This window comes from Psittacula echo (genome assembly GCF_963264785.1).
Source record: "Psittacula echo genome assembly, chromosome: 10".
In the NCBI taxonomy this organism is placed as follows: domain Eukaryota; kingdom Metazoa; phylum Chordata; class Aves; order Psittaciformes; family Psittacidae; genus Psittacula; species Psittacula echo.
Genome location: NC_137741.1, coordinates 2614514 through 2629634, shown reverse-complemented (window position 1 = coordinate 2629634; position 15121 = coordinate 2614514). Strand labels below are relative to the sequence as shown.

General features: G+C 57.7%; 3 protein-coding genes across 7 annotated transcripts; 2 read left to right on the top strand and 1 right to left on the bottom strand.

Annotated features, from left to right (window-relative positions):
* Positions 1-547: 547 nt before the first annotated feature.
* On the top strand, positions 548-7418 carry COX5A (cytochrome c oxidase subunit 5A). The gene is made up of 5 exons (XM_080626366.1): positions 548-695; positions 4016-4132; positions 5081-5202; positions 6077-6199; positions 7279-7418. The coding sequence occupies exons 1-4, from the start codon at positions 614-616 to the stop codon at positions 6188-6190; spliced, it is 435 nt and encodes a 144-aa protein (XP_080482492.1). The 5' UTR covers positions 548-613; the 3' UTR covers positions 6191-6199; positions 7279-7418.
* Positions 7419-8047: 629 nt separating this feature from the next.
* FAM219B (family with sequence similarity 219 member B) lies at positions 8048-11304 on the top strand. 4 transcript variants are annotated; one of them, XM_080626085.1, is made up of 6 exons: positions 8048-8116; positions 9165-9267; positions 9394-9481; positions 9799-9876; positions 10006-10054; positions 10261-11304. In XM_080626085.1, exons 1-6 carry the CDS (start codon positions 8051-8053, stop codon positions 10417-10419), a joined length of 543 nt encoding a protein of 180 aa, XP_080482211.1. In that variant the 5' UTR covers positions 8048-8050; the 3' UTR covers positions 10420-11304. The 4 variants fall into 4 exon arrangements, with proteins under 4 accessions (XP_080482211.1, XP_080482210.1, XP_080482209.1 ...); XM_080626084.1 differs by having other exon boundaries at positions 9165-9481; positions 10264-11304; XM_080626083.1 differs by having other exon boundaries at positions 9165-9481.
* A 283-nt stretch (positions 11305-11587) lies between these two features.
* MPI (mannose phosphate isomerase) lies at positions 11588-14889 on the bottom strand. Of its 2 annotated transcripts, XM_080626745.1 has the most exons (8): positions 14764-14889; positions 14457-14584; positions 13754-13954; positions 13534-13675; positions 13089-13271; positions 12817-12990; positions 12502-12710; positions 11588-12256 (listed from the first exon to the last, which is right to left on the bottom strand). In XM_080626745.1, exons 1-8 carry the CDS (start codon positions 14777-14779, stop codon positions 12038-12040), a joined length of 1272 nt encoding a protein of 423 aa, XP_080482871.1. In that variant the 5' UTR covers positions 14780-14889; the 3' UTR covers positions 11588-12037. The 2 variants fall into 2 exon arrangements, with proteins under 2 accessions (XP_080482871.1, XP_080482872.1); XM_080626746.1 differs by lacking the exon at positions 14457-14584 and having other exon boundaries at positions 14764-14829.
* Between the last annotated feature and the right edge of the window lie 232 nt (positions 14890-15121).

Below are 15121 nucleotides of genomic sequence, written 5' to 3'. Positions count from 1 at the left end.
CTGGCTCCACAGCTCCCGAGGGGACATGGCGAGGATCCGCGCTGCAGAGCCAGGCTCAGCCCCAGGAGCCTCATGAACCGCCTCTGGGGCGATGTTGAGCCCAGCAGTGACGGGAACACGGGGCGGTGGAGGCAGAGGGCAGCCAGGGGCTAGGTCTGGGGACAACGAGGTGACAGCAGAAGCCTTGTGGAGCGGATGGGGCCACCCAGAGCCGCGCTGCGCCCCATCTTCCCCTCACAGCGAGCCGATTCCCCCCCGTGAGGGCTGACAGCACAGCGACCACGGCACCCCCCGCTGCCCTGTGGCCACCACCGTCACGGGCCGGGTGAACGGGACCGGTATTACCACACAAACAGCCCCGAACATCCCCCGCTGCCGATCGGGGCACAAACCCGCCGCTATCCCCCCGGCCCCGTCCCCACACACCACAAAATGGCGGCACGCCCCGCCCTCAGCCCCGCCCCTGCGGCTTCCCGCCGTCACGCGTGCGGTGCGGCGTGTCCCCGCCGAGCCACCATAGCCACCGCCTCCGTCCTACCCGCCCGCCCTCCCCGCCCGCGGTCCGGTGCCCGGTGCAGGAGCGAGCGGCGCCCGGTGCTGCCTCCCCGCCACCATGCAGGCTGCCGCTGCGCTCCTCCGCCGCTGCGCCGTCTCCGGCCTCCGCGCTGCCGTCCGCAGGCCCGTCGGCCCCGCAGGTGAGCGGCCGCCAGCTTGCTTCACACCTTCCCCCCCTCAGCACCCCGCCCGCCCAGCGGCCCCGGCCCCGCACCCCGCCGCGGTTCCCCTCCCGGTCCCCGGGTGGCGCCGTGTCCTTGCGGTGACCCGCCGGTGTCACCCGAGGGCAGGCCGCGCCTGCGGCCTAGTGCGCGCCGCCCCGCCGGGTCCGGCGTTGCCCCGCTGCCGCCGCCCCCGGTAACCACCCCCCGTCGGTACCGGCCTCACCGCCACGGGGCGGGCGCTGGGTCCCTGCCCGGGAGCTGTAGCGAGGGCGGCGGCGGCGCTTTCCCGGGCCTCTCCTGAAGGTGACATTGACGGAGGTCGGCGGTGACCTCCGCATCCGGGGCCGGCACCGAGCTCCCCAGGGCCCCGGGGACCGGCGCTGGGCCGGGCCTGCCCCGGCTTCCTCCCGCTGCCCTCTTTGACACCCCAATTAATCGGAAGGGCAGGAAGAGAGGCAGCGCGGCCTCGGTGCTGATGGGGAAAGCGGAGCTGGACACCCGGGCTGCGGGGAGACCGTGCCCGTGCCCCGCAGTTAACAGCTGATGAACGGGCACGGTGAAAGCGCTCGGGGGCGTGTGGGAGATAAGCACTTGCCGCCGGGGCCGTACTGCTGCCTGGCTTTAAAATGCAAAGGCATAACTGGTGGTTGTGGTGGTCGCCTGCTGGGGTTTCTTTGACACGTCTTTAAACCCCTGTTTTAATTAAAGCCCCATTAAATCCCCGTGCCCGCCGCCCTCTGTGCTCCTGCAGGACCCCGGCTGCTCGTGCCTTCCCTTCTCCCCACCTTTGCTAACACGGAGCAGGTTCCAAGCTCTTCTTTCTCAAGGTCTTGTATTACAAAGGCCTCACTTGACACTGCTGCCTTTTTCCATGGAATTCATGTAAACGAGTGCTCCTCTGGATGAGTGCTTTAGTTCCGCGCTCATTGCCAGGCAAAGCTGCCGAATTCTGGTGCTGGGGGGAGCTTTAAAGTGTGGTTTCAGGTGATTTTAGGCTCCTGGTGTTCTCAAAGCTGGTGGAGTTCTCTTGCAAGCACACCTCTGGAGACACAGCTTGCCCTTGGCTTCCTCCCCGAGGTGGGAATCTCCGTGTGGATGGGTTGGCATGGTGTGAGTTCCACCTGTGTGCGACCCTGACCTTGAGGGACCCCAGGAGAGAGCGAGGCTCCAGCTGGCTCCTGCCTCAGCTTTGCCGGGGTGAACCACAGGATCCGGCCTCCCGGATGTAGATGAGAGTGTCAGCATGGGAGATAAACCAGGGGAAGGTTGGAAAACACATCCTGGCAATCCTTAATCCATGTTCTTGTAGCCTGTTGCGTTTTCCTTCGGCATCCTTGTAGCCTAACCAAGTTGTTCCTTTGTTTAAGACTAAAGGGGATGGTTTTGTTGAGCTCAGTGGAAGGAGACTTTAGGGTTTTGACTTCAAGATGGCATTTGAGAAGGTGACTGTAGGCTCTTCTCAAACTAGATGTGCTGTTTCCCTGCAGGGTTTGCTTTTGTGATTAGGAAAGAAAGTGTTTCCCCTCAAACAGCACTTAAGTTCTCTTGCTCTGAGCTCGGCTGGGCATGTGCTTTATTGGAGAAAGCAGGGTCAAGGAGCTGCTTTGGAGCTGGGCAGAGATGGGAAATCTCCTTGTAGGACACAAAATGCGCCATATAATTCTGGCTTGGCCTGAATTTGCCTTTCCCTTGCTTAGTGATGGAGAGGAACCAGATGCAGTGTGGTTTATCTTCCTCTTTCCCTGGCTTAGGAAGCACTGCAGAAACCAGAACCACGGCTGAAACATTGAACCACATGGAAATCTGGGTTGTGCGCTGGTTGGGCCGTCACTTCAGGAGACTAAAGATACTCCTTGAGGTTCCTTCCATTGTATTTTACCTAGAACCAGGCTGCTGGTTCGCAGTGTGCCTGTGCCCTGCACTCCTCAAAGCAGAAGAGTGTATCTGGGCAGGCTGCAAAGCAGCAGCTTGGTTTGGGGGCTTCTTCCTATGAATACAGCTTTGTAGCTGGGCAGCATGAGGGGTTCAGGCAAGGATGGGAAAGGAGGAGTGCCCGGTCAGCTCTGCTTTCCTCTGAAGCAGAGCTCCACGCTGGCAAGGTCATATCTAGTGTGTGACCTCTCTGCAAACATTGGTGGGGGGGAATTACCAGGAGGGAAGGAAGCGTCTCCAGCCAGGAGCTTGCAGGGAATGACTGTGCTGCAGGTGGAGCTGCCTGTGCCCCACAGTTAGTTCCTATGGGGAAACTGTTCCAACCTCTGTGGGTTAAAAACAGGCAAAACTCCCCCCCAAAAAAGGGGATATTTTGGTAAAGAGCAGAAGAAATGAGTTCAGAATCATATCAATGCATTTGTCCATTGGAGTATGATCCACTTCTGTGCTTTGTGAATTATCAAATATGAATGTAGTTACAGCCATGGGAGTTTTGTCTTGCACAGGCAGGGACAGCAGTGACTTTTGTCCTCCTTCAGCCCCTCAGTAGCCTGTTGGAAGGAACAGCTCTGGTCCCTTTGCTTGAGAGCTGTTATATATTTGAGCCCATGTCATTTTGTGCTAAAACCTCTTTAAAACAAGCCCTCATCAGCTCTGAACTCGTGCTGGAATCAAAAGCTGCAGAGGTTCGTTGCTATTGAGTCATCCCTCAAAACCAGCCTCTTGGTTGGGAAACCCATCAGTTGGTTGGGAAATCTGCTTTTCTTGGATTACAGACTCAGTTGTGGAGCAGTTTCAGGAGCAGGAGGAATAAGGCAGTGTGTTGTCTGAAGTGGGCAGCGGTGTAACCAGTAGGGTGTAGGGATTTAGTTCTAAAGGAAGGCCACAGTGAGTTTGTCAGTGGCAATGTCCTGATGCTTTGAGAAGGGTCAAGGTGGGGAACGGAACAATTTTGCTGATGGAGTACCTGTGTGGGATGTTTCTTTGGCTTCCTTGGTTCTGGGAAGAGGGAAAATTCCTGTGTCCTGCAGAAACAGGGCTCCCAGGAAACTTCTCTGAAGCACTGGTTATACTGAAGGGGTTTTCTCTGGTGTTTCCCCTCATTAAATAATCCTGCTCTAACCAAAGGGTTTGGGAACACTTTGGGAGCCTGATGTAGGTCAGAAAACACACACTTCGCCACCAGTCAAACCACCAATATGGAATAAGCTGTATCCATCCAGTGCATATCCCAGCTGAGGACTGATCCAGACTGACTGTAGTGAGTGAAACACCTATTTCTATGGCTTTTGATGTCCTGGTCAGGGCTAAAGTGCAGTTCCTTCCTGTTTGCTCCACGTCTCTTCCTCTCTGTTTGCCTCCAGCTGTGCTGCACGCCCGCTGCTACTCCCATGGGTCACAAGAGTCAGATGAAGAGTTTGATGCTCGCTGGGTGACCTATTTCAACAAGCCAGATATTGATGCCTGGGAGCTCAGGAAAGGTGAGTTGAGTGGAAAGGGGAGAGTAACCACGGAGTAAATAGAATAGTTCAGTGGCCAGGAATAACAAGTGGATTTGACTCAGCTCTTGAGGAGCAGAAAGAGGGAAAACTGGGAGTTAGATGCAGGAGAGCAATCCTGTACCTACCCTGCTGGGGCTGTTCTGTGCTTGTGCTGTTTGCTCTGAGCCTGTTGTGTCGGGCAATGGCACCTTACCTGCTCACACGAGCAGGTGGCAAGGATGCAGAATGAGGGGTACGGCACGGTGGGAGTCAGGCTTTGTAAGCTTTAGTGCCTCAGAACACACATTTCAGCACCTGGGTGGGAGGGAGAGAAACGTTTGCTCTGAGGAAAGTGCATCTGAGCTCAGTTGTTGCCTAGAGCATAACCACACTCGTTTGAATTTGGACTTTGAGCTAATGGCTTGGCCGTACCTCATGCAAACTGGTGTCTCCGTTGTTGTTTGCCAGCTTCTATTAAACTACCCCAATTAGGGCTTAAAAATATGTTTGAGTAACAGCCAGAGGGATCATTCCAGCATCACCTGCATGAGATATGGGCTGTCTTCCCCTGGAGGGGAAGAGCCAGCAGCTTGAGTTCTAGTTTTCATTATACCTGTAGTATATGCCAGTATAATGCCAGTCATCTGGCATTCCTTAATGATTCCATAAGTGCTGTGGTGCAGACACTGACTCCTGGGGGAAGCATGGCTGAAACTGGCTCACCGGGAGTTCATGAAATCCACTTAAAATCTACAGTAGGAGAGTAGGGAGAAGAGCGAAAGAAAACCCTGGGCTGTTTGTGTGTCCCCTGAATAGCAGTGAAAAGTGTAATCAGCTCCTAATGGTGGTGAGACTTAATCCCTTCATGAGGTGGAGCACAGTAACGCTCAGTGGGTTCCTTCTGATAGCACGAGGAGCTGATGCCAAGTCCCTCTTGGTGTTTCGCAGGCATCAACACACTTGTGGGGTATGACCTGGTTCCGGAACCAAAGATCATCGACGCAGCTCTGAGGGCATGCAGACGGTTAAATGACTTTGCCACCGCTGTCCGCATCTTAGAAGTCGTAAAGGTGAGTGGAATGGCAGCTCTGGGCTCACTGCTGTGCCCTCAGTGCGTTTGCCTTGGTTTGCTCTTAGTGGTGCCAAGGAAAAGCACTAGTTCCCATTGGCAATCCATAGCTTCCATGTGAGCATATGCTTGGTGCCTTGGTTAAGTTTTGAGAGCACTCAACAGCACAGCTTCAGGTAGGATGTTCTTAGGTTGGTATTTTCCTTTCCTGCTGCTGCCTCTGGTGGGAAAGGTGAAGGATTTTTCTCCCTTTTAGTTTTAAAACAAGCATTAGCAGGAATCCCTCAGGCAGAGGCAGTTTACCAGCTTCCTAAAGGGCTGAACGCTGAGCTGCACAGCCTTGAAACCCAGCAGAAACCAGCACCTTGAAACCTGAGTCCAGCCTTCACTTGGCAGGAGTTAAAGTGGGTGAGCATGGAGGCAGGAGTCCTGTTGCAGTCCTGGAAGCCATCAGCTCTGCTCTTCCAGCTGCCTTTTTGTCCCAAGGACTTCTGTGCACTTGCAGCAGACTGTGCTCCACAGTCATTTGCCTCTGTGTTTGCTGTTGTTGCTCTGTGCATTCCTCTGTAGAACTGAAACTCTCTCGGTGTTTTTAGAGGCTGATGGAAGAATCTTCATGTGTTTTCCTTATCTTTTCTTGCCCTCTTTGTCCCCACCATCTAAGGGACAACTCAGTTAATCAGAACCTGGGGACAGTGACATGCTCTTACCCAAGGGGTGCTGGTTTTAACCTGATTTCCAAGCAAGTTGCATTGTTTTTCCTAAGCAGAGCTGGGCTGTGATCTCCTGCCCTCATGAGTCCACACATCTGGATTGCAGACCTGACCGCTGTACAGCAGCTTGCTGTGGAAATAACACCGTTCCTTTTCCTTTAGGACAAGGCAGGACCTCACAAGGAAATCTATCCTTACGTTATCCAGGAGCTTAGACCAACTTTGAGTGAATTGGGAATCTCCACTCCAGAGGAACTGGGCCTGGACAAAGCATAAGTGTTATTGGTAAGGGATGCTGCTGCTTCTGAGCGTCTTGGCGTGGGACTCGGGTAGCCCAAAACTCTCCTGGCAAGGACAGGGCTGTGAAGGTCAGGTTTGTAGTGTGAGTCTCCAAATACCTGTTTCTACATGTCTCCTGGAAAAGATGCTACCACTTCTAAAAGGAGGCTTGGCTGGGAAGGGATGGGGTGGTTGCCACCATCCCCAACAGTGTCTAGGTAGCTGCTAACACAGTGGGTATTGCAGCATGTTGACCGCTCAGCAGCTTGGCCCCAGAAGTGTGTTTTAGTAAATGGCAGGCTCATTTCCATTGGGAATGCGTAGACTTGCACATTAATGTCGCAGTCTTGCCCATTTAGAAAACTGGGAGACCCTGGTTATAGCTTATGCTGGAAAATGAGCCTCACTGATGGTGGTCACCCAGTATCCCTACCAGGATACTGGAGAGGGACTCTTCATCAGGGACTGTAGTGATAGGACAAGGGGTGATGGGTTCAAACTGAAACAGGAGAGACTGAGCTGAGCTCTTAGGCAGAAGCTCTTCCCTGTGAGGGTGCTGAGGTGCTGGCACAGGGTGCCCAGAGAAGCTGTGGCTGCCCCATCCCTGGCAGTGTTCAAGGCCAGGTTGGACACAGGGGCTTGGAGCAAGCTGCTCCAGTGGAAGGGGTCCCTGCCTGTGGCAGGGGTTGGAGCTGGATGAGCTTTAAGGTCCCTTCCAACCCAAACCATCCTGTGATTCTATCAGTTTCTTCATGTTACACTTAAAATAGCATCTTTTCTGTAATTAAACACTACTTTGGAGGGCTCCTTGCTTACAGAGTAAGCAGATCAGCTGGAGCATGGCCAGAGCTTCACTGAATATCCTTTATTTCAGGAGTGGTGCTTGATGAAACAGCCTCGAGTCCTGGGGAACTGCTTACTTTACTGCCTTTTTAGAGCTTCTGAGTACTTGCTAAACTTGAGAACAACTACAGAAGACATTTAGCTCCCCAGCCTCTTAGATGAGCTCACACGAGCCCCCTGTGACACGTGGTGGAGGTCCTGGGCTGCTGCTTTAATGCCTTTTGTGTTCTTTTCCATTGCAGGTGCATTACCCCAGCATTTCACTGGTGCCACCTGATTGTACACAGCCGCCTGCAGGCACAAGTGTTAAAATCATCTTACTTCAGATAACTTCCTTTATTGAGTCACAATGTACGTGAGGCCGAGTTGGACCTAATAAAGGAAAACCTGGTTTGACTGACGTGCTGGCGGTGGCTCCTGTGGTTGTTCTGGGGGGGGGTTATGGGGAAAAGGAGGAAATAAAGGGCAAAACACCCTCCCAGGAGTGTATAAACCCTTGTTTGCTTGCAGTGCCCATGGCACTTCCTCCATGGGGAAGGGAAGGGCACAGGGACCCTCCTGTACCCACAGCTTTATGGAGGAGGAGAACAAGGGCTCACAGAGCCCCCGTGCCCTTGGGGAAGCCGTGTCCCTAGGGGAAGCTCTTGGCGCGGTGGGAGGCGCCCGTTTGCACCCCTGTGCCCGCTGCAGGCCTGGGAGTCGCTCCCACGGTGCATACTGCTTTGCAGAGCCCGTTTTCCACCGCGGTTCTGGTACAGGCTGGGAGTTTGGGGCAAAAAAAACGGGGAAAAAGGAATTCTGTGCGGGGTTTCCCCCAGAAAAAGGGACTTCTCCAGGACAACGGGAGCTTGTGCTGGGAAGCGCGCCTCGGTCTGTACCCCCATGGCGGCTCTCTGCGCATGCGCGGCAGGCCGAGGGGGCGCACCACCTCCTCTCCTCCCATTGGCTGGGTCTCACCGCCACCGCGCTCTGCCATTGGCGGGCGGGGGGAAAGGGGCGGGGCGACCGGAGGCCATGGCGACAGACGGCGGAGGAGCCGGTCCCGGTGCGGGCAGAGCCGGCGGGCGGCGGGGCCCGGGGGTACGAGCGGGGCCGGGGGGCTATGGGGTGTGGGGGGCAATGTGGGGTGTGCGCATGGGGGTATGGGGCAGGTGTGGGGCTGCGGTACACGTACAGGCGGCAGTACCGGGTATGGGCATAGGTGGTACGGGACTGCGGTATATGCATAGGGCAGTATGGCGTGTGTTCATCATGGGTGTAGGGCTAGGGTACACGTATGGGGCAGTATCGAGTATGTGCATAGCGGGGGTATAGGGCTGGGGTACGTGTGTGGGGCAGCATAGGGTATGTGCATGGGTGATATAGGACTAGGGTATGTGTGGGGGGCAGCATAGGGCATGTGCATAGATACTATAGGGCTAGGGTATGTGTGGGGGGCAGCATAGGCGTGTGCATAGATACTATAGGGCTAGGATACATGTGTGGGGCAGCATAGAGCATGTACAGGAGGGCACAGGGCATGTACAGGAGGGTATAGGGCTGGCATATGTGTGTGAGGCAGTACAGGGGAGCACAAGGTGCAGACAGGGGTTTGCTGCCATCCTGGTTAATCCTGCAGCTCCCTGTGCATGGGGTTATTCCCGTGGGGAAGGCTCTGCCCTGCTAATTCCAGCTTCAGACCCCGCTAATCCCGGCTGTGCTCTCCCGTCACTGCCCCAAGCCCTCTGCCTTGTTGCTTCATTAACTGCTCCCTCTAATTCCTGCACAAGGGGAAGCTTGGAAGGCTCAAAACCTGCGGAGAAATTAAACCCAATGATCCGTGTATTTTAGTTGATGAACCTGCTCATTAAATCCCCTCCATCCCTTCTTCTCCGGGGTATTATTGGAGTGAGGCTTGCAATGGAACTGCTGGCCACCGCGTGTGCTTTTGATTTAGCATTGCTATTCCCAAAGAATCCCTTCCTCCCCAATAGATCTGCTTATTCCTTTTCCTCCCTCTCCTCCGGGCATGGTGCAGGGCTGGGGAGTCGGAGATTCCTGGGAATGACCAGATGCTCTGAGATGACTCTGGGTTACTTCATCCCCACGGAGAGATGCTACTAAACCCCTGTCTTTCCCTATGTTGTAGCTGATGTGGGCTGAAAACCAGAGGCTGAACAAAGCGGCGGACGCGGTGGAGAAGAAGGGGCCGTACATCGTGAGCAAGCCCCCCTCCATCCACACCAAGCTCAGTAAGCGCTGCCCCGGGGGCTGTGCCGGGATGCGGGCAGCGACCTGCACCTCCCAAAGCCCTGTTTGCCCCATGGTGGGCTCAGGCCCCCCCTCCGGGGCTGTTTCAGCGCTGCCCTGTGTTGCAGAGCGGCAGCGGGAGCTGGCGAAGGCGGCGCTGCGGAGGCAGGGGCTGCTGGGGGCACCCGCGCCAAACCCGAAACCAGCACCGAAGAGGTTTGAGCCCGTTCCTGCTTTTCCATGTGCCTTGGGGAGACCGGGAAGCTCCACAAGGAGCTGAGGAGCTTCCCTGCGGGCTCCGTTGTGGCCAGCGAGCACCCGATGTAATAACAGGGATTGCTCTAGGCTCTGGGGATGGTTTGGTGGTGATGATCTCCTCATGAGGGTGGCCTAGAGCTCAGCTGGGGTTAGCTTAGGGTGGGAAGGGAGGTTCAGGACCGGGATCGCTGCCCTGGCTCCTCAGCCCATGGGCTCCAGGGCTGGATCCCCACACCAAAATGCCTGCCACGGGCTGGTTCTTTGCTTCCCTGCAGGTCAGTCAAGTTTAACAAGGGCTACACAGCACTGAGCCAGACGGCGGATGAGAACCTGCTCTCCCTCGATTCGGACAGGTGGGAGTGGGGGAATATCCCAGGATTTGGGGATTTGGCTCAGAACTGCACCCCTGAGACTCCCTTGTCTGCATCCCACACAAAGATGCTGCTTCCCGGCTGGCTCTGACTGTTTCCTTCCTCCCTTAGTGATGAGGAGCCAGGGTCCAGATGTTCCTCAGGCTACTCCTCTGCTGAGGCAAGTGCAGGGCTCTGACTGATGGGGCTCCCTCACTCCCAGGCACCTCGAGGCTCCATGCAGGGATGTGTGTTGGGGTGCTGCACCCCATGCAAAGGCACTGGAGGGAGGAGGCGATGCCCTTCCTGCTCACAGCCCTTCCCTTTGCAAGCCCTAAACTTGAACTAAACCAGGACCAATCTGTACCTCCCCCGTGTCCCCCCCAGCAGGTGAACCAGGACCTGAGCCGGCAGCTGCTGCAGGATGGGTACCACCTCGACGAGGTCCCTGATGATGAGGATCTGGATCTCATCCCCCCGAAACCCATCACCTCCTCTTCTTGCCCCTGTTGTTTTGGAGACAGCCTCTCCTGTGTGATCCAGTAGATGCTGCTCAGCCAGGGCTGCGCAAGAACAGGGCACAAACCAGCACTTTCTTTGTTCATGGGATGGCTGTTGGTGTCCGGGTCCGCGCTGGGACAGTGACACAAGGACCAAATGATGCTGCGATGCCTCTCATGGTGAGCAGCAGCAACCAACCCACCCCAAAGGACTTTTCCTTACGCTCAGCAATAGCAGGGAGAGGTGGCACAGTGATGTTCAGGTGGCCTGGATGGGACCAGTCACCTCGTTGGGGCCCAGGCATCTCCAAGGGGGTGTAAAAGGGGAAGGGACTGGGAGGTGCAGCAGCAAATGCTCCCTGCTTTGCCTGACCTCCTCGTTTCCTCCTTTAATTGGCCACGGTGAGGTTCAGGACCTGGCCCCAGACATGGGTTGTGCTGCACTAATGGTGGGGTCGATGATCGCTGCTGGGTTCCCTTCTCCTGATGGCTGGGCTGAGCTGAACCAAAGCTGGCAGCTGCGATGGAGGGACCCCAATGGAGTGGACTGAGCTTTAGGTGTCTGCATTGTTACATCCACCTGCAGCCATTGTGCACGCTGGGACCTCCCTCTCTGCTTTCTGCCCCTCGAGGACCTGTTAAGTTCTGGTTTGGAGCTGGTGGCACGTTCCAGGTGTTCCCAGAGCTGCTTTGATGGAGGCGAGGAGCAGCCTGGACCCCCCTTTTGGGTGCAGGTTTGGGGGGGCTGCAGGCTCTACTTGCTGTGAACCTTAAAAGCTGCCTTAAATCATGGTCCTGCTACTCCATAGAGGACAATCAGCTGCTTAGAAACCTTATTTAAATAGTTCATGTCTAGAGTCCTGAACTGTTGCTTTTGGGGGTTTTGTATTCTGTTCATTCAAGGGAGCACTCAATAAACTGCATCTTGTTACTCTGAGGCTGTGTTGGTGCTGTGGTGGGGGCCAAGCCCCACACCCCAGCGCAGTTCCAGAGCGATGGCTTTTCCCTTGTCACCCTGGTGGCACATTCCCTGTGGAGCTGCTGATGCCAGGGGGGTACCAGGGCCTCCTGGTCCCCAAGCCCTGCAGTGCTCTCCCCATCCTCCTCCCTACACCATGCTGCCCTGCACCGAGGACAAAGTCACCTCTTTATTTACAGCACAGAGGCTCTCCAGCTCTGTCCCCTCACCAAGCAGCCCCTTTTACAGCCGGGGAAGGGGTGACATGGCTCAGAGGACTCCCTGTCATCGGCCAGGCTTGGGAAGAGCCCCCCAGGAGCAGCAGGAAGCCTCAGCATCACAGTGGCAGCAGCTCCTAGAAGCCAGGCAGAGATGCTCAAGAGCTGGGGTGCAGAGCTCCGGCCTCCCTGCTGCTGCTCACAAGGGATGAGGAGGGGAAATAGAACCACCAGAGTCACTGTGGCATTGGCAGCACCCTGAGGGATCAATGCTATGGGGACACGGCTCGTGAGGAGGGGAGATGCTCTTCCTATGCCCGCTCTGCTCCACGCCATGTCCAAGGAGCTGATTCATGGAGCTGCTGTTTTCCCTGCATCAGGTGGGGCTGGTTTGGGGTTTAATAGGTTAAACTTCCAAGCGAGACGCCTTTGCCCAGGTCAGTTTCTATCTACTCCAGTGCAGACGGGGGGAAGCGCCCCGGGCCGGCTCAGAGGAGGCAGCAGGCTCGGAAGAGCAGCATCCCATCGGGAGAGGAGAGCTGCAGCGAGACGCTCTCGTTGGCAGAGATGAAGAGGACGGAGCCCCGGCACAGGGGGATCTCGGAGGCCGCGGCAGTGGAGGTGCCCACGGCTGCCCCTTGGATCACCAGCAGGATGCTGGCGGAGTCCACAGCGGAGACAAGGTACAGCTTGATGGAGGATGGGATCTGCAAGGGAAAGGGTCACCGCGGCTTGAGCCTCCCCATTCCCACCCAGGGACTGAACACAGGGACACCCTCCTCCTGGTCCTCCCTCTGCCCAGAGCTGCTGGAGAAGGTCATGGAGCTCTGGGCAGGGGGACCCCAAGCAGCTTCAAGCATCCCTCCATCCTCACTGGCACACCAGCTTCTAGAGCACAGCCGAGATGGGATAAAGCCGGGGTGTCCACCTCTGTGTCCCCACCACCGCTCACCTCTATCCTCATGATGGCAAAGTCTGGCACAGGCGGGTCATAGAGGTAGACGTTGGGATCGAGCTGGCTCTGCGCCGCTGGGAAGATCTTGGAGCTGCTGGGTGCTGGTGTGTAGTTGAGCATCTCGCACAGGGTGAGGACATCGAGGAACTTGGGGGTGAGCCCGGCGCGCACCGTGTTGTCCGAGCACGCCATGCACTCCACGCAGTCTGTGCAGACAGAGCAGCACCCTCAGCCCACCTCCATGGCCCAACATGTGCAGGAGCCCTGGGGCACCCTGGGGAGGGCGCTGGGGAAGCCCACCCCTGTGCTCACCTCCGTGCAGGTAGGCATGGGGCTCGTTGGCTCCCAGGAACATGGCCTCTCCCGGCTCCAACCTCACCAGGTTGAGGAAGTAAATGGTGAAGCAGCCGATGTCCCCGGGGTACTGCGAGTGCAGCCGCAGCAGCAGGTCCCCATTGCTCCCCGACGTGTCCTTCCCTTCCGCCACTGCAACGCACCAAGCACCGCAGTGGGAATGAAGCTTTGGGGTGCCCCATCCCTTCCCCTTGAACACAGCCCCCCAAGCCCCATAGCAAAGGACCCACCTTCCTGCGAGATCCTCTTCACCAGCATGTTGAGCTGGTCCACGAAGAGCTTCTTCTCGCTCTTCATGAGGCGGGTGAAGCAGACGCGGAGCGCGGCCGACACGCCACGGGGGTCATCGCTGCCACTGCGCTCCAGCTGCTCCGCTGCCACCTCCCCGATGAGCGCCCGCAGCTCGGGGACACCTCACGGGGTGACAGCACACATCATTCCTGAAGCCTGGCATCCCCATCCCACCGGCATCCCCATCCCCATCCCACTGGCATCGCCATCCCACCAGCATCTCCATCCCACCGCTATCCCCATCCTGTCTCACCAGCATCCCCATCCCACCGACATCCCCATCCCACCGACATCCCCATCCCCATCCCACCAGCATCCCCATCCCACCGACATCCCCATCCCACCCCACCGGCATCCTCGTCCCACCGGCATCCCCATCCTTACTCTGGAGGAAGGAGACAATCTCAGCCACCGGCCGGAAGCCGCACAAGCCCTCGAAGGGGGTGAGAGCGATGGCCATCTCCGGCTTGTGGTTGGCATCGGGGTAGTGCTCCGGGAACTGGGCATGCAGCTTCGCTGCCAGCTCCTGGAGAGGGGACAAAGGGGCTAGGTGAGCTCCGTAGGGACCAGCAAGGGCTGCCAGCCCAACCCGGGGTCTCCCTACCTTGTTGGGGTGCGCCTGGATGGAAAGGGCAGTGTTGACGGACAGCACCTTGAAGAGGAAGGGGAGGTGGCCCTGGAAGGTGTCCTTCACCTTCGCCCCCAGGCACGCAGGGTTATCGGCGATCCACTGCCCCAGCGTCCGCTGCGGGATGCGGTTATCCCGGATGACGGCATCGCCACGGGGGTGTGCGCCCATCCAGAGCTGCAGGACACACACAGACAGATGGACACACAGAGGATAGACCAGAGCCGGGCAGCCAACGAGGATGACTTGGGCTTTTCTGGAGGCTGCTTGGCAATGGATGCGGCCAAAAGCTCCCTCGGGGGCTGAGTCACGCTGGGCTTCTCTGCTCCTTTCTGGGCTGTAGGGGATCCCCATCCCTCCTTGGCTATAGGGGATCCACATCCCTCCTTGGATATAAGGGATCCCCATCCCTCCCTGTCTATAGGAGATCCCCATTCCTCCTGGGCTATAGGGGATCCCCATCCCTCTTTGGCTATAGGGGATCCCCATCCCTCCTGGGCTATAGGGGACCCACTCCTCTCCTGGGCTATAGGAGATCCACATCCCTCCTGGGCTACACGGGATCTCCATCCCTCCCTGAGCCGGCTGGACATGGGATGGTGAGGACCGCAGCCGGTTGCAATGCCCACACGGGTGGAAGGGACTCTTACTCAAGCCGGCCCTGGGGCCGGGTACTCACCTCGGCGTAGGGCCGGTCGGGCTCGATTTGGACCAGGGGGTCGCTGCTGGCCAGCAGCTTGGCCACCTCGCTGGCCAGCCCCAGCTTCCCCCAGGAATAGCTCTGCACGGTGCAGGACAGCGGGAACACTGCGGGGGGACAGCGAGCGTTGGGGAGGCAGAAACGACCCTCTTGATCCCCAGCACCCTCCCGGGGATCGAGGGGGACCGGGGGCTATGGATGGGGGCAGTGTACACTGGGGGTCCCCGCGCGGGTGCCCTGCCCGCCCCATGGTCCCGTCCCCATGTGTGCCCCCGGCCCCGCTCACCGCGGATCTCCGCCATGGCTGGGGCAGGCCGGGAGTCCCGGCGGCGACTCCGGGGATGACTCCGGCTCCGGCTTCGGCTCCGCCTCCCCCCGGCCACGCTGGGCGGGGCTGAGAGCAGGGCTTTACGCGCACCCTATAGCAGCCATAGGGAGCGCGGCGTGAGGCTGGCACTGCCCTGTGCGGGGCTCACGGGAGGATATGGGGGTGTTCTATACGGGGTGTTCTATAGGGGTTATCGTACAGGGGACAGTTTATAGGGGGCTATGGGTCCGCTAGTGACTTCCTTGCGGAGCTCGCCCCCCTATAGTTGCCCCTACAGAGCGCGGCAGCACCTATAGGGTTAACCCCCCCCCCCGTT